General features: G+C 43.5%; 1 protein-coding gene across 7 annotated transcripts in view; it reads right to left on the bottom strand.

Moving 5' to 3' along the window:
* The window catches only part of RASAL2 (RAS protein activator like 2), a 158,942-nt gene that overhangs the window by 80,227 nt on the left and 53,504 nt on the right, over positions 1–25,211 (bottom strand). The window contains exon 1 of one of the 7 annotated variants that reach the window (XM_057374941.1): positions 21,304–22,081. The exons of 3 other annotated variants lie outside the window; for them this stretch is intronic. In XM_057374941.1, the coding sequence (XP_057230924.1) occupies positions 21,304–21,898 (595 nt within the window). In that variant the 5' untranslated portion in view covers positions 21,899–22,081. Of the gene's footprint in view, positions 1–21,303; positions 22,082–25,211 lie in introns of those variants that run through there. 3 more of the 7 variants (XM_057374939.1, XM_057374940.1, XM_057374938.1) reach the window with 3 other exon arrangements.

The following is a 25,211-nucleotide window of genomic DNA, read 5'->3' as shown; positions in this document are numbered from 1 at the left end:
AGGGCTATTGGGATCTGTCTCCTGGGTAATGACAACACATGATAAATCAGCAGGGGRAGAAAAGGATGAATGTGTGCGTGCCCTGTCCTGCTCATGTGGGTGGGCTGGCACCAAGAGTGGCTCCAGCTGCTGCTGAGCAGGAACCAAGCAAAGTCTATTTGGAGCTGCTGCTAAACTTTCTGATGACAAAAGAAAACCCTGCTGGACTATCGGCTCCAATGCAGAATCTACAGTCACGACTTGCCCAGCCCCAAAAGATTTTCGCATTATAATTTCTTCTAACTACAGGCCTTGGCAGGATACCACCCAACTGATCCATGGGCTGCACAAAGGAATTAAAGAACAGAACGATTTCTTCCACGGCAATAACAACTCCAGGACTTAACTGAGTCATCAGGCACTGTGAGCCAGCCATGGCTCTGTTGCCAAGTGGGTTGGCTATGTCAGAGCAGCTTTCCACAGGCTGCTGGCAGAGTGACATGCCATGACGGTGTCTGGAGCTGTCAATCACCCCTAGACAGCAGCACAGCCTTAACATTTTGTGTTTGTATTGGTGCCTTAACATTTTGTGTTTGTATTGGTACCTTAACATTTTGTGTTTGTATTGGTGCCCTTTCGAATGCATGTCGGGACACAGCCCGAACACCCCTGCAAACCTGACCAAGTGGTCCCCTCAGCCAGCTGGTTTTCCAGTGTATCAGATCCCATCACTTCAATCCTCTCCCCAGGCTGACACTGCAAGCACGTCACAACCTACACAGATGCAGAATGTGTGTTCCCAGAAAACTCACAGCAACAAAGACCTCAGCACAGCTTTGGTGTATCAGTCCCACCTATTTAAACTATTTCTCAGCTTGCCCTCCTGCATGGCTGATAGCTTTGGAGCCTCTCACAACAGCTGTGACTTCAAAATTTATTCTGAAGTATGCTACCAGTTTAGACAGAAGACTTTTTTGGACTTTGCACAGTATCACATACATACTTGGTTGCCTCACAAACCCTGGTACTCTTCATCTTCGGTTTTCATTTTACATTCTTGGCTCCAGCTTCTCAMATGAATGTAATAAAACCCACCGACCTCTTCCACTAAAGCCCCATAAAACTGATTAACCACCACAGTTTGAATTGCTACAGAAGTGAATTGCAAGAAGTCCATGTGTAACTGGGAGCACTTAAAGTTTTGGGAAAGACCCCAAGTCAGGACTGTCCTTTTACACAGTGGGGCTACTCTCTGTCAGCTCATAAGGCAAGGCTTGAGCTTTGGAGATGAATGATCGCTCACTGATGAATGCAACTTCAGACAGGAGGAGAGATCAGGGAGGTGCATCAGAAAGCTCTGAGTTTGCAGATGTTCAGTGTGGGATGGGCTCATGCAGCCACACACCTAAACAGGCAAGTTCTGGTGACAGAAGATTTCTCTYGGGTCTGATGCAATCCCTTCCATTCTGCAGCACTACAATGAGGCATTCAAGTAAGCAGATCAGCAAGTCTACACACAGGATTAAAGGTCAGGCCTTATGTGCCTTCAAATGCTAATATCAGTTAAGTAACAGCTTGGAAAAAATCSCCTTCTTGGTACATCCCTGCCGCTGCCTCCTGCCACATCCCACATCGCTGAACACTGGAAGCAGCCTTGTTTTTCCTCAGGGCTCTGAAATGCCACTAGGCATGTTATAAATATCCACAAAGCTCCCTTTCTTCCAGTCAGATGACAACTCATACCTTATTATTTTTGAAGTGCAGGGCTTATTTTTAAAGAAGGGGAAAAACACAGGSACGGTGATGCCATAATCACATATCAACAAGGAAAGTGTTGAGTGGTGCAGGGCGAGGAAACACCGAAAGCAGCAGCCAGTGCCAAGCCAATCCCACAGACAGGGTAGGACATCTTAGGAAAACTGATGGCAGTTTAGGAGTATTTATGGAGCAGAACAGTGCTATCAGATGGGAACATTTCTGAAAGCTTCCATTGCAAACATGCAACGATTATTTTCCCTAAAATTCCAAATGTATTCACTAGTGGAGAACATTTTCCAAAAAGCAGGCAATGGGCAGAATCAGAAAATTATTTCCAAGAGATAATGGGTGTTTCAGTGTCATTTAGTTCCCAACAGCTCTTCTACAACCAGAAGAGTGGCATCTTCTCTCCTCAGAGCTAGTGAAAGGGACAGGATTACCAGAAATCAGGCCAACAAAATGACACTGAAGGCAAATTCATGCCTTCAGTCTCTGCCAAAAAGCACTCTCTACTTGCATCAATAAAAACACAGAAATAACCCTCATCCCAGCGATGACAAGAGCTCCCCTGGCATGCCTCAGAGCTCCTTTTTTTGAACTGCACTATTCCTATGGTGAAATCAGGGGCTAACTCAAGTACTTGCCAAATTTTCCTCGACTTTATTAGGGGCTGTATTCTGTTCCTAYTATTTCCAACAAGGAGCTGCCAAGCAGCTGAGTAACTAATGTAGTGGCCAAGTTTGTATGCTGGGGAAGAATTTTTTTTTCCCTGAAGAGAGATTAGTAGGAGCCCTAACACCTTTTGACAACAGGTCTACTTGCCCAATGTCAATGTTTCCACAGTGTTTTATGTACTTACCATAGAGACAGGATGAGAGAAAAGTGTTTTAGGTAAGTGCTGTCATCTGAGAGCTTGTCAGAACCCCAACCTACCCAGCTGTGCGTGACCACACAGTCCAGTCTGAATAACCATCAGTTCCAACCTTTATCGAGCAAGTCGAGTAGAAGTTGAAACAAGCCTTACTACTGACATGAAACTGCAAAGATAAAATCAACTACAAGTCCTTTCACTACACTTTTACCATCTCTAAAAGCTCCTGATGGGATTTAAGGGAAAGATGTGGCAGAAATGGAAATACACAGTGTCTCAACATGCTCCATTGCCTCAAGTCTTGGAACAAAGCAGGATTTCGGCAAAAGAAATCACAAATGCGAGTGAAAATAAKCAGAACCCGCAAATTTGTGACACATAGCTCTATATGTGTGTATGTGCACCTAGCTCAGACAGCTGTTGATGCTCAGATGAAGATCTGCAGGGCCTGGATGTAGAAGAGAATTGAGGCACTACTGCCCTGAGACAGATGCAGGCACTGGAGCAATCCTGGCCCAGCTGCAGGAGAGACAATCTCTCAACATTTACACAAGGAGAGGATGAGGGAGGTCAGCCACCGAGGGGCTGCTAGAGAAAGCACAACCAAGACAACTTCTACTTTCTCTCTCACGCCGATACAAACAGGTTTTGTTTGCATTTCTTGTTTCTCAAACCAACTGCCAGCCATGTGYGATGGCTTCTGATCTGACCAAGATCAGAACAGTGCAGACACACACTGTCAAAAACAACTGTTCAWAGAGAAACCTACCACAATGCACAAACTCACTTGGAAGAGGAAGGGATGCTCCTCCTCCAAGTTTGTATGGACAACTATCACACTGCCCCAACACAGAACACACAATGCTCATAGCTAATGGTATAATAYCAGGAAAATTCAGCACATACTGCGTGTGGCAGTGCAGAGACATTGCCATGCTACAGAGAAAACATGATGCTCTCAGGGCTGATTAATTCTTCTCTGAATCACAACACACTTAGAAATACGACCAGCATGAATTAGAAATTACACCACTAATCTTGCCTTTTTGTCTCAAAGCACAATGTGGCCTATGACTGCAGGTTTTCTAGGAAGTTCTCAGAACTACTGCGAGATATGGCAGTTCTCACTTGCCCCTCTAAATCATTCTGTGGCACGGCTCCATTTTAGCTATGAGGTATCTACATTTTCGTGCTCAGCAACAGATCCCTGGTGAAGCAGGTGGCATTTTAAGTGTAGAAAGTGTGAGCAGATCCTTTGGGATGAGAGGCACGTCATTTATGTAGGATGTTATTACAGAGGTGGGTATCTAGTGTGAATTCTTCCCGTTACATATAATATCCACACTCAGCCAAGTTCAGTACGCATGCAATGACCAGCCTTCYATTCAGTTGAATCCAGTTGCTCTCCTTCAGCAGCTGCATGCAATAATAACCAAATTGTTTTATGGAGATCTAATATCMTGGGTAGGAGGTAAAGAAAGCTTAGTCACACCATCACGTTTCAGAGATCTCAGAAGCTCTCATGCCAACCACTCACAGCCAAAATACTACCTGGAAAATCCATTCTGCACAGAATAAAGTCATAAAAAGTTTAAGTAGGTGAAACCTGTATTTTAGAAGCTAGCAGAAGCCATGACCAGTGCCATGACTTTCTCAGATTCCAATGTATTTGGCATTGCAACATGTGTTCTTCACAAGATCTTTCATTTTTCTAGCACAGGCCAATCTTGCCAATCTAACCTATTAACTTTCCACTGCTTTTTTATTGAGTGGCAGTGATCAGACACAGTCTCAAGAYTGGTTTTCCACTCTCCCAGTGAAGAATATTATGAGCCACAGAGATTAAAGTAAAAACTGTTCAGTCAGGTGCAGTTTCCATGCCCTATATCCTCAAAGAAATGTGACTGTGGCAACTTCCATGCTTCTTGTGTGTGCTTCTATTTCCCTACCATCAGTATGTCAGCTCTGGGAGAAGGAATCTCTTAAAATTTAGAGATGGGAAGTTTGACGGTATCTGCTGTTCACTGCTTACAGGTGAAGTTTCAAGGATTTTCCCTTCCTCTGAATGAGGACTGTGTGTCCCTTCTGCCAACAGCTAATGGCATAGCCTTCTCCTAGCAGCTGCTGGAAAGCTTTGCTGAGATCTCTGATGGGGTGGGACAAGGGTCACCTTGCTGCTTGGAATTTCTCACGTGCAGCAGTCTCACCTCGACACCAAGGAAGAAAGGTCAATCTTTAAAGCTCAAAGACTGAGCAGCAACATTTTGTCCACTACCAGAGCTACCGGCCAGATTCTTGATTTTTCTACAGATTTTCTGCACTAAGAAAATACGTCAGGAGCAATTTTTGTGTGGGAAGGAATATACCATCAGATGAGTGAATGCCTTAGCAGCCAAGGGCTGTCTCCTTTGCGACCAGCAGGAGACAAAATACAGAATGCTACTGTTCATCAAGCCTGGCATCTCCCAGCAGGATGGGCTCGTGCTGACATCATTCCTATCCCTTCAATTCCTTCCCTAGGAGAGACCTGACTTGTTTGTACAAGAGTGGGCCAGCAGCKAGCAAGGTACAGCAGCCTCCCCACTGCAGCTGAGCTCCCAGATGGCTCTGCCAACTTCCCTTGGGCCTGAGTGAACACATCTGCACTGTTCTTGCAACGTCACCACTGTGCCTATCTGCAGCTCAGGAGTTTTCACACCAGCRCTGAGACTACGGCAGAGATCAGCCAAGATTTCCCTTCTCACTTCCTCATACCACACACAATTCAAAACCCAAACCTTCCCCAAGGCCTGTGCTAACACATTTGCCACCCTCAGCCTCTGATAGTTCCTAAAAGGGCTCAGTGTTCCCTGGTACCCAAGGGCTCTGCAGAAGCTCCAGAGCACAAATTCAGTTAGCCCACAACCATGCGAGCAGTTTCACCGGATTTTATTTTCAAAAGGAAAAATTATGGAGCTGTTCCAAAAAAGAAACCACATGTCTTAAAATCTTACGACTAGTTTAGTGAGCAGATGCTGAGTGTGCCAACAGTCTKAAGCTTTCTTGCAAAGTCCTAAAAAATGAGAGCTAAGGAGCTAACGGCAGAGACAAAAAYTAGGCATAAAGCTCAAATTGGCCTGGCAGGGTAATTCTGATTAGAAAGCAGAAAGTTGCACCAGCTTGCTGTCACCGAGCAGCTTCTTTGAGCAAAAGGTGTGGAGCTCTTAATAGCAGTTTAAAGCTACCAATTAGCTTGAATACTACTGAGCTCCTCTAAGCTCCTTACTCATTGCCTAGCCGATTGCTAAATGCTAAACTCACAGTGGGTAACTGATCCTCGCTTCCTTGGGCCGCCTCGCCTCCATCCCGTGTACCCAGCCCAGTYCGGGGCACACAGCGTGAAAGATGTGCCTGTCAGGAGACATCTGCACCTTCTCACACGGATCAGTGCCAGCAACTTCAAATCAGGCAATCGCYGTGCACTTGGTGGCTCAACAAGTGGAAGCAGAAATCACAAGCCGGTCAAGGTGGGGAGCTGTCAAAAAAAAACCCGCAGGTGCGCCCTGCGCCCGGCCCAGCCTCCCTGCGCGCCAGCGAACAAGCGGCTCATTGTGCAGCCTCGTCAASCCCATGACATCACCACAACAGAAGCTGCTGTCCGTGTAAAAAACCAATTTGGTTCCCAGGATACCTAAGATTTCAAATAACCCGCAGTTGCTTGAAGCCGTTGCTGTGACCCTTCCTTCAATGCTAAGCAAGTTTCCCTTCCTTCTTATTCAGGTCTCGTTCCCTGCCCAGGACCACTCATCTTTGCTCCTGAATATTAAGTACATTTTTCTCTCACAGTTAAATTCCCACTTGGCCTACAAAACACTTTGGAATCTCAAAACAGAAATGGTTATTACAAACCTGYAGAGAGGATTATAAAAGATTACATGCCCCTATTACATAGCTGCCAAGTTCTGAGAAGGTTCTCAAATACACTTCTCCCCAAAGCAAGAAGAGGTTTTCAAGAGAGRTTTAGCAAGCAGAAAATGGAGAATAGCAGAAAAGTTAATTATTCATGGGACAAAAAAAAGTCTGCAGTTTTTCCTCTTAATTTATGCATGGTTTTTTTCTTACCCAGTTCCATGCCCTTCACCTTGTTCTCTTCTCTGCAGTGCTTGCTCTCACCAACCCCTAATCTCCATGTCACAGCACCAGGCATCCAGAGTGGGCTGCTCCCTCTTCATTCTTTATTTTTTGCAGCAGTGCAGGAAGAGGACAAAAGGAAAAACGTCCTGAACTTAAAAAGGACCTTGGCCCAAGGCAGCCGAGCAAAAAACCTCAACAAAACAATTTAAAAGCAAAAGCTGCTCAGTTCCTGCACACATTGTTGGCGCACACAAGAAGAAAATAAATGTACCAGTGTACTTGGGGTCAAAATTAAAGGTATGTGGCACAAGCAGTGCACAGAGTTTGGCAAAAGCACCAACACCAAAGTTCACAGACAGTTTTACCCCCACCCTTGCCMAGAAGGTATCAACCAGCTGACACTCATCTGTCACAGACCCCTTTCAAGAGAGCAAGACCCTTCAGCTTTCTCCTGCCAAGGAGGGAGGTATGGGATGGGCAAACGTAGGGAAGAGTTTCTGCAGACAAGAAGGAGCCACAGGAACAGAGCAGGTGATGAGATAGTGCCCACAACGAGTTCCAGATGAACCACTGAAAACCAAACACGCTGTCTTTTGGTGCAGCCTGAACTACATCATGCAGGTGCCTCTTTCAGAAGCTTTCATCTTTGGCCTTCCTTCCAGAAAGCAGGTATTTTCATTGTCACTGATCTCACTCTATAAATTTTGTTTCCCAGAGCAATGGCAGGATTGCTGAATTCCCCTTTTATCAAATCCACCTCTATGTGAAATGCACCCTATGTGATCTCAAACCAACCCTCCCACATGTGTGGTAGGGTTTATGACAAGAAAGAATATAGGAAAAATAAAGAATAATTTTAAAAAAACCCACAAAGATCTCACATGCTTTAAATGCTCACTCACCCTGCCACCACTGCACATCCTGTTGCTGCTGTACAATTTTAGCTATTTTCAGCCTGAATGTTTCTTGATGCCTGGGTAGACACGCAAGCAATTAGGTGCTTATTTTGGGTTTGGGTTTTTTATTGTCTCAACAGACTTTGTGAAAAACAGGAGCTGTGAGCACTGCTGGTGTCTCATAGAGGGCAGTTTATTTCCCTTGTCAAAGGGAGATTTCACAGGACACTAAAACCTGCTGCAATAATGTGCATTTTTTTGCATATTAACCAGGTGATTCAGTCACATAGGCTAAAGTTAGCTTTCATATTTTAACCACTTAAAACAAATGACTCAGTAAGGGACCTCCTCAGGGGACTCAAATATGGTGTACAAGTAAGTAGCCCTGCAGTAATCCCCATGCTAGAGAGACCCTCTCTGCTTCCTTCTGGCATCTTCAAAATGTTTTGAGAGGAACCTGGAACCACCACATCATTAYACACCAATTCCTTGATTTGATCTACTTAAAAGCAAAACCTTGTACAAAAGCACCAGAACGCTCCTCATTCCATTTTCCTCACTAACAACTCAAAGGTCTTCATGTATCTCAGTAAATCAACACTARTATACAAAAGATTGGACTTTTTTCATCATTTAATGATAATTCAGACACAAAATTTTAGAAGAAGGACCTTATAAAAGTGCAGCAGGGATCTTGAGCCATATTTAGATTCATGCAAAGAGATGTCTTATGGCAAACAACMTGAATCCCACATTTAATGCAGTACAGCAATGACCTGTAATACCTCCTCTATCAGCTGTACCCTTTAACCTTCAGGTGAAGGTTATGTGAGGTTGGTTTCCCTGTGTAATTTAACCCAGCTATTGTATCTGGTTTAGGGTGGGAAAGCCAGCTTGGGGAGAAAAATCCCCTTTGGTTAAGCATAAGGAGGGCACCAGCAGTGTGTTCAAGGCAGGACACCGGGCTGCAGGCTGGGGTCAAGGCTCAGGAGCCTCCTGACTATGAGTGCTTTGCTCTCCTCATTACCACACAACATCAGCATTGGCAAATCAAGCTYAATTTCATTCCAAAATTTCAGAATACAGTGGTTGATTTCCTTCTTCTTGCCTACTCTGCATGATATTGCCCAGAGAGACGGTGTGGAAGTYTCAAAAACCAGGTTGGACAGGGCTTGGAGCAACCCAGRCTAGAGGAAGAAATGCTTGCCCATGGCAGGGGGTTGGAACTCGTTGATCTTTAAGATCCCATCCAACCCAAATCACTTTAGGATTCTGTGTTGTGGGAAACCACCTGTGAAAGAAAGAGGCAACATGGGAAGAAATAATGTGTCAGGCAGAGAATTTTAAGTGCTGAGCTACCCCTGTGCCCAGGRAAGGACGTTCTTGCAGGGCAGCTCRGTCTGGACRTTTYTGCCATGCTGAACTCAAGGCTCCTGAGGTACCACCTGAACAGGTGGAGCAGGTTCCCTAYGCTTTTGGCAAACCCCAAGCAGCAGGATTAACGCATCCTTTGAAGATGGGCTAGCTAATTAAAAGGATCTGGAGGTAGGATGCAGTATTTCAGGTATTCTTCAGCTGGGTTTTCCCTCTACTTAATATTTCCTTCTCTTTCCAGCAGCTTAGGCTGTGACAAATAAAAGCCACATCCCCAACCCACTCTCTATCCTTGAGCCCTYACCTACTTACTTTCTTACTCCTTATTCCTGCTCTGTTCTCCAAACCTTGTAAAATATAAAGCTCAAGAAGACCAAACCTTTTGTTCTTCATTTTTAGCTGATTGGTATTTTCAAACCAGATTTTTATACCGCAAATTTATATTTAGAATTATATTTTAATTTATATTTATATCTAATGCCTAAGCACAAACATGCACTTGTTCCCAAATGTCTTCCCTGCTCTGCTCTGCAAACTGACATCACAAAGCTCCCACAGCAAATCCAAACCCCCTTCTATCCAAAGGATAAAGTCACAGGTGCTCCTCTCCAAAATCCTAGAAGGAGAACCCATGAACCCAGCAAGGATAAATAATAACCAGTGGAGAGAAAATGTCTGTCCTGCAGCAATGCTAAACAGAAATTTATAGGTCACAAACTTGTAGAAACAGGCCTGGTAACATCTAATTAGCAGTYCTGCTGAGCAATTGCATTTCATAACAGTAAATCCAACCAGACCAGGGGGAAAGGGAGAAGGGGATCTTTACAGAAACACAATAATTATAATATTTTTAAGAGATTAGCTTTATGTTCCTGTTTTATGGGGATCCCCTCCCCAGCAGGAATAATCAACCCACACCAGTGATTTTATGAATTATTACCGAAGTACACTTCACTTCTATTGGGAAAGGGCAGCACAGATTTTTATTATTATTTTATTTYTAAATTGAAATGCTAAGAATTCTGTTTGCTGCCAGAAGATGGGTGGAGAAGCCAAGGAAAGTTCACATACCCAAGAGACTATTAACTAGAACCAACTTGGACAATACATTTGAGAAGCATTTCCTTCCAGCTACTGTAGAGAGCTGTCCTTAACATGCCTTTACTTATGCAGCCAATTTTCCACCACTGAGTACAATGAGATTTCAAAACACACAAGAAATAAGAGTATAAACAGACACAAACATCCCACTTAGTGACATAACAAAAGAAAATACAGGGCAAAAAGCTTGAGCTTCTTTATTTTCTGCCCTTCATAAAATACCTTGGCATTTTACACATACTCTGCTCCTCACTTCCTTTTTTTTCTTTTTTTTTTCTTTTTTTTTCATTATTAGTGACACTATTATCACAAAATGCCTGGCTCAGCTGTCTTAGGAATGGTGCTCCTGAACAAAACATTATTCCTGGGGGTTGAGGGATATATCTCACCCAATATTATGGCCCAAGGAATGGAGTTGCAGAGGAAACAAGAAGCTGACAAAGCAGGAATGAGGCAGCAGCAGAGACAGCAGGAAGGAGTGGTGAGCTGGGCAGAGCTGGTCCCTGGCAGCAGCACAAAGCAAGAACGTTTAAAATACGTCTGAAGAGCATGCCACAGACAGCAGGGATGACAAACAGATGAGAGGCAGCACCAAAGAGTGAAAGACTAAGGAACAACTCCCCTTTTTCAAGAGTTTTAKTTTGCCAGAGACAGATGGTGCTGCTTCCACATGGTTAGAGCTGGATGGTACCCTATCCCCCAACCCCTGAYGGATATCAAGCTTATTTTTGTAAATCTCTGGTGATAAAAACCATCCATGGCATCTTGTTCATTTCCTCCTTACTACTTTGTTTGCCAAAACCTTTAGGMTCTGCTTTCCTTGCCATATCTACAGACCAGTACAATTTGTCCTGCTCTCAGTGACTAATGATGATTATGCATATCCCTTGTCTTTGCAAAAGCCTTTTAAACAAGAGCACAAGAACTGAAAATGATACCTCAATACCTGGGACCACTTTTGTTAGCCATGAAGCAATCAGACAGGAGGATGAAAAAAAAAAAATCTATTTTTTTTCCCAAACTCTCATGTGATTAAAATCCATTAAAATGCAAACAGGCTTGAATTTTATTTTATCCATCAGTGACCACACTTCACTGTCCCTGGGCTATGGCTGTCTCTTTGTGAATTCCCTGCATGTAAGAGGAGCCAGACTCTAGGTTTAGGAGCAATCAATCTAGCAAACCTCACTAAATATATATGTGTGTGTATATTTTATAATGATTTCCATTTTTCACGTTGATTTACATTGATCATTGAAAAGTACATTCAGCTTCATGTTTGCTTAGCTCTGAATAAACAAAGTGAAGGCTGTTGGGTATGCAAAGACAAATGAGACATTACAGATGTAGACAAAACCKATCATCACCCTGAAAGCATTTCTCTTTGAAATTATATAGCCATRCAGAAGTTATACAGAGTGGAGATTGCTGTATGTGTTTTCAATTCAGGCTGGGTCTATTAGGGGCAGGGAGAGAGTATGATGATCCTCTGTGCTGTCACTTTTTTCCCTCTGTGCACCTGATAATACAGAAATGTCTGACTCTCTGAGGATGTTTTTCTTCTCCTCGCATTCCCTAGTTTCCATTTCTCAGTCTARTTCTCCTCAGATCCAAAAGTTTTATTGCATATGTAACACACCCACCTGGATTTTCACCATTAAAATTACAATAAACACACCAACACCCATTTGAACATGCAACTCCACATCAAGCACAACCACGCAAATCCAGTACAGTCAGTGTCCCAGCTGGCTTCATACTGCACAGAAAYATTTCTTTCTCATCTGCAGACTTTGTCCCCTTTTGCAGATAAAAACCCCCTATTTCAGGGCCATGTTGGAAATTACAGTTTCCACAGTAACAGGCGGAAGGTGTCGGAAGTCTGGGCACATGTGCTGCACAGCACAGCCAGGCTCCTGCGTTTGGTGGCTGCTGCCTCTACAAGACACTACATATGCACCCAATAAATTGTTTTGATTCCTGCACTAACATAAATTTTTCAATTAGCATGTTTGAGCTATTCGTGTCTTATGTCAAAGTAACTCAAAACTCCTGCTCTACACGTATAATTCCCCCCAAGAAAAACGCAATGGCATTTTACAATTACATTTAAGGGCCTYCACTTCTGTTTATAGGCATGAAGCACTCGCAGAAAGCTCAGAAGAAACTCCACAATGAAGAAGGGAAAATGTATTTCCTGGAAAGAARTCTTCCCCTTTCAGAGTATATCCAAGCAGGAGCTAATGAACTGTCATTATAATGATCTCCTCGGGCAGGTTTTGYGGCAACCTGCTCCCTGCTGCTGTGGATGCAGCAGCTGAAAATACCTTGTTAGCACAGCTCAAGCAGTGAACACAGCAGTCACGTGTCTGCATGAGGAGGAGGAATAATATCATTAGTGGTGCTCTGCTGGGTCTGGGTAGCCCCAACAGCAGCCCCAGCTCCCCAGCCCTGGCCTCTGCTCACCAGCACTTGTGTGTGTACAAGGRCACCAGCCTGATTTKGGCCAYGCACAGAATTTGTCTCTGTAGGGCYRAGCTACAGAAAACTTTGCACCATCTTTTCCTGACATATGTTGGTTTGCTCTTTCCTTAGTGTTAATCACACACAGTGACTTTGCTGAAGTACCAGGGYGACTACTGCAGACATTTCCTTGAGATCATGTACTAACAGTAAAAGAYATTAAAAAGACATGTAAAAGATACACAAACCTCTTGATGCCTAACCCCATGAAGGCACAAGGGCCTCACCTGCCACCCTGCCAGAGTACTCAACACCCTCCTAGACACTGTGCTGTCACCAATCTGCTGGACTGAAAGGCCAAATATCATGTGACTGTTGCATATGCAAGTGGGGGTGGAAGTTGAGTTGGAAATAATGAGAACCAACATCAAGACAATGATTTGTCTCCGCCACAACAGACTGAGCACTTATCCCTTCCTCCCCCATTCCTTTTTGAAACTTCATCCTAATTTCTGTAAGTGTCTCAGTATCATTTAGTACTGTCTCAATAAAGGAACAGGCTGTCACACAACACATCAGTGGCTTGAACTATACTCATTTTATCAGCTCCAGGAGGGCTGRCAGGAAACCCACAACTAACCACAGTGCAGCCAGAATCCTCCCCTTGCTGAGCACCACACACTCAGCCAGCCCAACCTGCAAAAGCAGCACCGTGGTATATCAGGCATGCAAGGATTCTGTGCTTCATAAAACTGGCAGAGGAACTGGTTACTGAGAGAGGCTATTTATRCAGGACACAGCCAAAATACCCCATCAGTGATGTTAAAAACAGCGTTGCGTGAGTGGAGATAACTGAAGGCAACTGGGGGCTGCTGGGATCTGTGTGTTCACCTTCTTCCCTTCACAGGCAGCTCACTCAGTAGCACTGACTGGAGAGAGAAGGTGGATGGAGACACACAGAAAGAGTTTAAAGTTCAGCAGATTTTTTGTAGCACTCTGTCAAAACCTGCCAAACCAGCCTGCCAAAGCATCTGTGCCACTAAAGGACTGTTAGAGGAAAATTGCTTTTAAGAGTGTCTACATCTAAAGGGCTACTATTTTTTTTCTGTGAAAACGGGCTGTAAATTCCTAAACGTAAGTAGTAGAAAATCAACAGCAATTCATCTTAGGATGGGTGACATGCAGCTAAAACTCTGACCATACCATCATCACAGAAATATCYGATAATCTCAGAAGATTTTACTTGGGGGTAGTCAGAGTGTGGGATAAGGAAAGCTCTTCAGTACCTATAAAACATGCAAAAGCAGCTGAAGCCAAACAAAATGAATAAGTAGGTCTGCTTGCAACTTGCCACTGGACTTGACAGGGTACTTTCTTGCACTTAACCATTWAGAAAGATGGATTTGTTTGTGGTAAGGAAGGGCAAAAAGAATCAGAGATCTTTGCACAATAAATAAATCTTAAGAACTAGAATTCAAACCTCAAAACCCCAAGTAATCCTGATCCCCTAACTCTCAAACCCATAGACAGCATCAATAGCGATATGTGGTGACAGCTGACACAAATACATGCATTTGACTGCAGAAGTGGGTTTGCTCACTCCTGTTCTCACACATCACTGTCACTCATCTGGCTCCKCTCGGCAGCAGTTTTCAGGCAAGTGCTTTTTCACAGAACCATAGAATCCCAAAATGGTTTGGGTTGRAAAGGACCTTAAAAATCATTTTGTTCCACCTCCTGCTATGGGCAGGGACAYCTTCCATTACACCAGGTTGTGTTCCAAGTCCTGTCCAACCYGGCCTTGGATGCTTCCAGGGATGGGGCAGCCACAGCTTCTCTGAGCAACCTGTGCCAGRGCYTCAYYAYMCTCACAGGGAAGAYTCTCTTCAGAAYACARAAATGAAACCTGCCCTCCTTCAGTCTAAAACCATAACCCCTTACCCTATTCACTGCAGGTCCTYACTAAATGCCCATGTTTTGAGAAGGATCTTCTATAYCAAATGCACAGATTGAAATGACCAGCTTATTCCCCATAAGGCACACAAATAGAGAATTGCCTGCTCTCTAAAACATGAGCTTCTTTAAGAAGCTTTTTGAATAATTTTTTTTGTCACCTTCTCTGTAGGAAATATTTTTTAACTTCATTTGAACAAGCGGTCCCGTAACTTGTAAAAAGCTCTCTCGCCCACAGAAGACCAGATGTCGAGCTTCAGCTTTCCTCAGAGTAAGAACAAAACCACTCAGGGGACAGTTGGTTTCGATGCTAACATGTCAAGAGTTTCATGCATTAGCCTATTGTTTACATAAACAGCTTCCTTTAAACAAGTGATGTTTTACAGGACTATGAAGTATTTATTTCAGAAGAGTCTAAAGAGTCTCTTGAGTAACTACCACAGAGAAAGTATCACCACAGAAAGCATAAGGATAAATGATAATACAAGTTAATTAGTTAAAGCAAGCAATCAAATAAGTCTATAGCAAAGTAATGGGATAAATAAATGCACAGAGATAATTTTGCACATGTTTACTTCTAAAATGCCATTGCTTTGAGTCCTAAATCACACACTGTTAGTACTGCAAATCTGCACCATTCATTATTTGGAAAAAGCCCAAAGACCTAAAACCCAAATACTTTCCTTCGGGTTTGTTATTTTAAGGAAAAAAGGGTCAATGTGCCTAGGAAGCGCTCGTTTTGTAAGCACACAGGCAATTTTCATCTCAYGCCAAGTTCCATTACGGGCAGCATTTGTGGAAATGCAAACCAGGGAGCTTTGCCTGAAGAAAATTTTACCATGGCAGAACCGACCCTCTCACTGCAGGCCCCAAATGTATGTGTCGGGAARAGTTAAGGCTCCCATTTCCAGTGTCAAATAAGCTTAGCAGGAACTGAACCACTGGGTACAGTTCCCCTTTCTGCACCCTCTGGCAGCTGCAGTTCAGGCCTGTCTTTAAGAAGAACACAGAATTCAGAGAAGAGCCTAATGAAGTTTTTTCATATTTCCCAAGTCTAGGCTTGCTGACCTCTCAAGGGGATTGGCAAGGACCAGTCTGGGCCTCTCCTGGGCTGGGGGAGGAAGGTGACATCCCACAGACTGCCCTGGGCCATGAAGATCTTCTGCTGCCCTCTGGGCCATCCCTCCTCGTTGGGTCTCACAGCTGAAATTTCTCTTTCTGGAGACTCCATAGTTGGAATACAGAGCTTTGTCAAAGACTCCAAATCCGCCTGCTCCAGACACAGCTTGTCCTTTGGAAAGCAAAGACTGTTCTTCCTCCTCCAGCCATTTCTTTTCAACCCTGTCTAGCCTGTAATCAAAGGAAAGGTTTCTCCCACCAAGCTCCCAAAGCTTTATTTCACTGGGGCCCTTTCTCCTAATCTCCACATTTCCACTCTTTGGCTGCCTCTAAAAAAGCTGAATCTCTTCAAACCTCTCACTCCCTGCAATGAAAACACAGGAGACAAGACATCTCCAGGACACAATTACACTCTCCTCAGCTAATTCCCATGCAACAGTTTCTCATGATCAAGGTAATCACAGATAATATTCCCACATGCACCAGGGCCAGAGGACTCCTCTGCATGAGCAGCGTAAAACACAACATCCCAACAATGCCACAGATACCGACTGCAAAAATGACAAAAAGCAACCTGGAACACAACACCCTGCCAGTCACTTGCCATTACTTCGTGAGTCAGAAAACAGCTCTTAAAAATAGAAACATCCTCATTATCCCGCTGAATGCAAATTTTTGGATTCTGACAAAGTGGTCTGGGGATTAAATACATGAAAATCTACAGCCAACGCTGAAATGACCACAACTACTTGCTTAGAGACACCATCCATTAAGTGGAATTAAAATCAGATAAGCATAATTTTATTTGCTTCGGATATTATGGCTAATTATGTTGTGTTATGCTCATAAAGATTCACCTGCATAGTATTAGCCTATTGCCCACGTTAAATGTTACAATGCCTGGGATGAACCAGCAAAAGGAAATAGTGTGTGGGGGGGAAATGTYTGAGTGATACTTAAAGCTGTCAAATGCCAGAAATGTTCCCTGTGCATCCCCAGCCCCCTGTAATTTCCAATATAYCATGTTAACACAACATTCAGTACCACAAGGCCCCACTACAGCTTTAAAAAGAGAGAAACCAGAGTGCAATGTGTTATTTTCATATTTATAACTCCACRAAACTATAGTTTAATACAATGAGGGATTAGGTACAAGCAGCTATCTTGAATCTGCTCTGATAATTAAGGGTGAAGGAGTTTGAACATTAGGACTACACCTTTCAACAACAACATCAGGTTTCACAGCACAAMGAATTTGCACAGCACTTAAAGGAACACATGAATAACCTCAATTGTGTAAAACTTCCCTAATAAAAACCCTACCAAAATAAACTACTTAAGAGCAAAAGAGATTTGGGAGTGGAGGAACATGAGTCAGTAGAAGGGCTTCTAAAATGAGAAAGTGGTTTTAAAAACATGAATACAGAAAAGCTGTTCCAATGAGTAATAAATACTAAATTCCTAGTCAGGAAGAAACAGCTTTGTATTTTGGGAATTGCCGAAAGAAACTGAGCAGGGAACTGCCTTGGTTTTGAGTTATAAATGAGAAAATACAAATCTCTAGATAAGTTTATATGAAAATATGTAAGAAATAAAATTTAATAAACATAGAGTATAAAGATATTAAAAAGAGCATGGAGTTCAAATAATCTAGTGAATTTTTAAAAAAATCCAAAATAATTCTGCAAAAGCAAGGATATAAAATACTCTCACTCAAGGCACAAAAAATCCTCTACAAAATGAATGAAAGCTTGAAATCAAAATTAAAAGACTGAAGAAACATATCTTTATCCAGGTGATGAAAGAGAAGGAAGGAATTCTGAAGAACTGTCTTCATAAAAATATTATCAAGAGAGTGATTGTGAAAACTAAACACCCACTAAATAAAAGAAGTCAGTGTTTACCCTCACCCCCTCAAACCAAAACAGAGATACCCTGGGAAGATATAGGTAAGGTATTYTACTGAAGGATTACTTTGTCATCAGTCTACAATTAAACTCACACCACCCTGAGATCCAGATAAGAAGCAACAGTGAAATAAATGCWATCTGAGAACTCTCTCACCAACCCATTCTCAAGAGTGTGAAAGGGTCACCGGTAATACTCAGAAATAACAAGAACAGGTGCAGCTGCTCACCCACAACCCTGGCATCCGAGCCTTTGTCTGCATAGCTCCTTCCTTATCTTCTTTCTCCCCAAATCACGGGTTCACAATCAACATGTTTATCAGAATGACACTTCTCCTTCCCCAAGCTGACAATTTATTAGAAATTAATATATTCTTAGATTGCTTAAGTTGTAAATAATAATAGCAATGAGCATAAGACCTTTTACCTTCAGGCTTTGCACATGCCAATGGAAATGCTGGTTCCAAGTGCTTGGCTCCAGGAGAGGTTAGCAATCAGCAGATATGCACCAAAAGCCCTTCATTTCCACCCAAACGCAGCCCAGGCAGCTCCTGGGCAGTGCCATGCGGCACACCAGGAAAGAACTCTGCTCTCCATCTGTGCCCTTCCTCCCAAGCCCACGCTGCAGTGGGATGCAGAAATCCTGCCATGCACTTCGGGGAGGCTCTGCATCTAGCCACAGCTCTGGGCACAGCCGAGGGAGGCAGCTCTCCTGGGCTTCAGCATCCTTTCATCGCCTRAGAGGACAAGTGAGTCCATCCAGGAGGGATTTCCGCAGCCAAGAACCGATGAAACAGTGTCTGAACATGCTTCCCAGACTGTGAGACCAACTGGAAAATATTTATCCAGATCTTGTTTTTTCTTTTCTKTATAAATCCCACTTTCCTCTTCAAGCAGTCATGAAAACAACTGGTACTCTTTTGGGAGTTAAGCATTTCCTGAAGAAGGGAACCCCTCTGCCATTCTGGCGCAGAGATGAAGCAAAACACAAGAGGCCAGRCAAGCATTAGAAGGAAGATAAACTTCTTTTTAAGTGGGAATACTTTTAATTAAGTGAGGCTATGGAAGTAGAATACTTGGCTTCTTGGACAGAAGAGAGACAGAACGTGCACCCCTGGGTTCTCCTGGTTGAACTCCAAGAAATGCCTCTCCCACTGTGTATTTCACAACACAGATAAGGTCTCTTGGGTTTCAGTTACAGTGACAAGAATTTCTGTCCAAACAGACATTTCCTGGGGGACTTTCAATCAAGCTTTTCTGTGTAAAGCTGTTTGCACACTTTGGAGAAACCTCATGTCTCACACCATCCTTTGGCTAGTTAAAGTGCCTGAGCACTTTTACCACTGATCTCAGTTGCATGAGGATTACCAAGTCCTGCTTCTTGTGGAGCAGAAAACATTCCTTTTCTTGGATCTTCTGGAACAGTAAATGGGATTGTAGGCATGGAAAGCCACCTTCTGCCCACCCATACACCAAAACAGTCAGTGGACAATTCAGTGAGCYCCACAGAACTAAACTCATGTGGTTTTTGGAAGAACACGTGATCCCTTCYGAGCATCTACACTGGGTTGAAGTGCACAATGGATTTACATTGGATTTACATTTCACTTGCCCCTTTTATCTTCAAGTCACCTCCCTTAGACCTCAGACCTAAACCCCAGGAGCTCACAATGTTTTACTACAGCCTACAGGCAGGAGTCTCTGCCCAGCAGCTCCAGTTAATTATGGCATAGGCAGCACTTCTTTAAGGAAAGATAAAACCAGTGGAGAGCAATAAGTTGTCCTCTGACTGTATATCCCACACAGCTGCACCTCTTACAGGGTGAACTAGTYCTGTTAAACACAGGCTGTCATCTACTTGAGGGATCAGAGGCTGAATGTTTGTGATGGCAAAAGGTGAAAAGAAACCCCATGKAGATGTCTGTCCATCCCACCAAAAGCTCTGCTTTCCTGTGAAGTGGTCCAAGCAGGACCTGGCTGTTGCAAGTGATTTTATGGGTGACTTCATCAAACTTATTTCCCCAAACACCTTCCTGGCTACAATTTCCTCCCTCGAGAGAGTTTGACTTTTAATCTAGAGACCCATTGTTTTCTCTCAGTTCCTGAATTGTGACTGTCTTTGCAAAACCAGTTTTGGCAGGCTCAGACAGAGGTTTGGCCCACCCCAAAGAGCCAAAAGGCTCCGTCACTGTCCCGTAACTGACATGAAGTATTTACCAAGCGGTGCCTTCTCACAAATAATCCTTCTCTGTTTACTTTACAMGCTACTAAAAGCAAAGCATCCTAATACCCAGCGACTGGCAATACGTATGAATTATGAGAGAACCATGAATTATGGGAGAACCATTTGGTATCAAGGAGCACCAACAGAGGAAAGAAGGGAATTGCAGGATGCTCTGCCCTTTGTATACTGTGGGATTTTGATCCAAAATGCTCATATCACATAGAATACCTTCCCAGAAGGTCTCAAAAAACAGTGAGAGCCTGCAGAAGAAACCTTCACTCCTAATCTGAATAAATACAGAGGAGAGGGCAAAACCAACCAACTCCTTAATGAGAATACTTCAACAGAAAAGGAAAAAAGTAGTTCTGTTACTTTTTTTTCCCCCCCATGTGTTCCACACAATTAAATAAGCATCATCAAGCCAAATTCCTATTGAGAAAGGTCCTGGAGAAACAAATCAGTGACTGTAAATAAATAGTCWTGAACAGATATAGTCCTTCTTAGTTATTTCTCCTTTTTGGTCATTTGTTTTTGTTTTAAARCAACATGACAGCTTCCAATAGCAAACATAAGCCTGTCAGGGACATTCCACYGGGACTGAAACATTGAATACTCCTGCAGACGTAGTATAACCTTCTTTCATTACTACTACTGAATTCTTTTGAATAGTGATGACTTGTCCAGCAGCCTCAACTGTATACAGATGTTGCCAGGTTTTTAATACTATAATCTGTAGGACTCTAGAAAGAGCTGAGGTTTTGGGGAGCAGGAAGGTTTATTTTTTGTTTTATTATAAAKTTAAACTTTGTGGATTTTTTCCCAGRTATCATCAGTTACCAGGTWCAAGCTGGGTAGCCCACTAAAAGTTKCAGAAAASCCAGAGAGAAAAGGCAAGTTTATCYCCTTCCCCCTACTCTTTTTAMCACCCTRCCTTGACAGTGCTGTTATCAGCAAGGTAGATTTAAATGAAATCTCAGACTGGCATCTTGCTGACCTCAATCCCAGCTGGCTAAACCCTTGCAACACWGCTGTCCTTGGCATCTACCAGAGAGCAGACACCAGGTCAGCTGCTTGATTACAAAATGGAGAGTCTGGTATGAGGAACTAGATCYATTCCACTGTCTGGAACACCGTTTAAAAGACAACTTAATTTCTCCCTCTCCTCAGTACTTCATTGACAGGAGCAGGCTTGATATCTCAATCAGGGCAGCACAACACCACCACCACAGAGGATACTGTGCCTGCAGGACTACACACACCACACACAGGGTGTACTTGAGAATGAAATGCAACTGCTACCACCTGCAGATGCTGGCATTAAAGGGACCTCCACATTTTTACGCCCACACCAAAACATCTCATACTACTTCCTTATCAGGAAAGGACCTTTTTTCAGTTGCTTTTYAAAAATTAAGACAGAACATCAGAGCATCACCAATGTCAATAAAGCCAAGTTACAAAACAGTTTAAACAACCACCRTATGCCTCACTACACTCACCTCTTACACAAGCAGAAGCAGAACAAAACAAAAGCGAGTTCATTACCTGTACTCAAAAAAATTTGAATGTCCTCTGTCTTCCCTTCAGTTATGGACTCACTGACAGGGTCCCCTTTTCGACTCATGATCTTTGAAAAGCCACTTGAGAGAGAGGAGAAGAAGTCCCGCATTAAGTAGCTCTGCTGTTCTGCATCCAGCGAACGCACGGTTTGCAGGAACGGCCTGGCATTCCTGCTCCCGGTGTGTGACACGGGCTCGGACAGGGAGCGGCTGAAGGGAACCCGGAATGGCCTAGACCTTGCTTTGAAGGGTACCTCCGATGGGTCTGCATGGAGATTGTCAGCACTGGGAGCATCCACGCTTGTGGAACTTGCAGAAAGACTTGCGTTGTTGCATTCCCCTTTCAGACTGGAGGAGGCCTCTCTTTTGCTTACCCTCCAGGGAAGCCAAGGATGTGTCTGCCACTTGTACGCTCCAAGAGGTCTCTCTGAGTCCAAACTCATCTGCTTATTCAGCTTCTTGCTTTTCATTCGGTGGCACCACTGATAGTCCTTCAAGGCAGACATGCCAGMATCTTGTCCCAACAAAGATCTTCTGAAGGTCCTGGGAGAGAGACTATGATGTTTTGTGAAAGCACTCATTTTCCACCCTTTGGATTCGGGCACTTCTCTTGTATTCCTTGTYGCTTAGCAGTCACGTAGCTGTAGTTCCTCACTCACCATTTTCCATCCCCAGTTACTTTGTTCATGGCTGTGAGCGGCAAGGCAGCAGAGTTCTTCCTGAAAACCGTGAGCACCAATCCCAGAACCAGGTATTCCTACATCTCCGCACGAAGGACGTGCCCTCACCTGTAGCACACCGACTTCCAGCAGCACACAAAGCCTTGCTAAGCTTGCTGTCGCTTCCTGGGCTGTCACCTTGCTGCACCAAGCTCTCAGGAAATGACTAAAAGAGCCCAGCCATGAAAACCCACAGTGCTGCCCTGCGCCAATCACACTTCACTTTTTTTCRGTCTACATTAAAGATTTGCTTACAAAGAAAAAAAGGAATGTGAAAGTACTTTGCTCTAGAGACACAGTGACGTCTCAGAAAAGCACTGAAAAATTGCAGCACTCAACTAAGAGTGATGCACATGTTCTTCAGTTAAGTAGCAAAGTCTATTACCAYAAACAGTTAAGTATAAAGTTTCTATTTACCACAGGTATGTTGTATCACTTAAGAGCACCTCAGAGCAACCTTTTAGAGAAAGGTAATACAGGTTGATTCACCAGAATCGAGGGCTGGAAGCATGAGACAGGAAAGCAAAGCAGAGGAATGGAGTAAAGAGAACAAGCCCTGCAACTCGATGTACTGAGAGTGTAAATACACTGAAAGGAAATAAGTAAAGAGGAGGAGACAAGGGACMCAGAGGGTGGGTGGGACTTCACCAAACACAGACCAAAGGGAAGGGTTTGAGGCATGGCAAACAGAACAGGGCAGCAAGAAGATATTTCTTTTTCTCCTCCCCCTTTCTTCTTTTTTTAAGCAACAGAATAGGGGATTATTTTTTATAAATCGAGTTGCAATAAATGAGATGGAAAAAAATAGTCCTATCTRTTTAACCAAGGGGAAAAAATCCTCTTGCCTTCACTACAATTTAAGAAACAGCTGACTGCTTTAAAATCGCATAAAGAAAATATCTGTTGGTGAACGAAGAACATGCTTGCCAAGTTTTAGACCAGAACACTTAAATYGCAAGTCTACTCAAATCCCTGAAAATAGGGGGTTTATAATGGAAATGCTGACAGACCCTTGGCAATGAGGTAACAATGAAAACTACTTCTCTGGTTAAACAAAATGATAATCTGGTCTGGCAGACCAATAAAGCTTAAATGACCCACTATGGGATCTCGCCTTTAAGCTRGGCTGCATTCATCAGCCAAAGTACATTCCTGACAGCTGCAGATGCAAAAACTTCCTTACTTATGTGTATATATGGGAAAGGGTATCACTGCTCCCTAGAACAGGGAGGGAGCTACACTAAGACCTCCRTCACATAAAAAAAGTAATTTATCTACTCAGTAGCAAGTTAGACTGTTTAATTAGAAGGAACTATGTAGAAATGGTCACATTTAAGAAGTCACAATAACCTCAKAAACTGAAACAGCTCAGACAACTGCAGTGCAAATTCTGCATCAAATAAAGACACTGCCTCTCGTGCTTTGTTGCCGTTATGCTGCTTGAAACATAAGTTTGGAATGACAAAATGTACCTATATCACAACTCTGCTACAATTTCCATCCAGAGCAATGATGTCTCAAGGAAGCACAAGGAGCAGTGCACCAGTAACACCCACTTGAAAATGAGGCACAGACTCCATCAGGAAAAATTAGCTGGCATTTGTCTTCAGCTTCTTGATCCCAGGGGGTGCTGATCACCCTTGATTGCAGCCCATCTGACTACATGGACTCACATGGGTTCTTTAACTCCTGAGTCGACTCTCATCCATTAGTGGTAGCTGTTCTCCTCCTTGATCCTTTCCACCAAGCACAGAGGCCCAGGAGTCCATGTTTCCAAGACTGAGGCAAACACAGCAGCATTGAGAACCCCAGTTTCAACTGGGTCTGCGGTTACTGCATCTCCCAACTCTTCCAGCAGTGGGTCCTCCTTTTCCTTATTGAGCCTTTTTGCTGCTGATGTGGCAGCAGTGCTTTGRCCAAATGCTTTAAATTAGGCAGTCTGGTAAGGCAGGCTTTAGGGAACTTCAGGAGTAAGTATGAATAAATATGAYGGGTCATGATCATGTGGTTCACTCCAATGGCACAAGCCATAATCAGCACGGAAAGCTGAGAATGTGAGGCAGGTTTCTGGTCAGCTCTTCAAGCCATGTTTGCACAAGTTTCCACTAACACATCGCCATCTCCTTTTGGGCTGGGAGCACAGCAGYGCAGGAGAGGACAGAAAACACAGATAGATGGTGCAGTAGCTGAAGCCCTCCTGGCTTTGCTCGCCATGGTTTTCTAGTGTGCTTTCTAACTCCTGCTGATCTCTGCCAGGCTGGGCACCCACACAGACCACRCTCTGAAACAGCTTTTTGAGAGCACTTACCTGCCCTACCAGAGCACTTGGTACAACTGAGGAATGACAACTCGGATAACGTGACCCCAGCTGCACCAAAGCAGGGATTCTGCACAGCAGCACTTCAGACAGGACACAACTTCAGGCAAGACACKGGCATGAGGACAGAGGTGATCACCAGGATTGTCCCTCCTTTGTMATCACCATCCTATGGACACCTGACTGCACAGAGAGATCCCTCCATTCCCTTCCCCATACAGCTGACATTTCATTGATCAGTGAGTCACAGAGACCTCCCACTCCAGGCAAGGGAACACACAGAAAGATTAACCCCATCTCAAGTTACAGCAYGAAGCAACGTGCAAAACCAGTTATGGGTTAACTGCTACTCAAAACTATTTTTATTGGTGTGGCCAGGGGTTGGACCACAGCTCTGTACAGACCTAACAATACAGAGAAAGGCTTCAATAAGCGCTCTACGTGAAGCCCAASAACATCAAAGCCACAGTTTAGTTTAAGTTTGAATAATATTGAGAAGGCTTTTTACTTTTTTTTTTTTTACTTCTGATTTCACTTTTTATTTCATGCTACCACTGCTCAAATGAACAYATTTTGTGATCAAAGAAAAGTACCCTTGGCCTAGCTGAGGTTTCAGTGTACTAGGGTAAAAGGGTCTTTCTCAAAGTGCTTCTAAACAGGCAGACAAAGTTTACATGTTTATTAATAGAAAAATATACAAGTTTGCTTAGTCTACCAGTAAGACAGTTCTTCTAAATAGCTATCTCAAAAAGTTTTGCCTGGGCTTTGAGTCAAACTGATCTCTCTCTTTCTTATACACATCATCAGCAGCAACGAGGATGTTCAAAAAAACACTTTGTCTACACTAATCCAATGCCA

This window comes from Malurus melanocephalus, unplaced genomic scaffold (assembly GCF_030028575.1).
Source record: "Malurus melanocephalus ecotype Western Australia unplaced genomic scaffold, MMel_1.1 scaffold_236, whole genome shotgun sequence".
Taxonomy (NCBI): domain Eukaryota; kingdom Metazoa; phylum Chordata; class Aves; order Passeriformes; family Maluridae; genus Malurus; species Malurus melanocephalus.
Note: the sequence above shows the minus strand (reverse complement) of the source record. Positions and strands in the feature narration are given on the sequence as shown.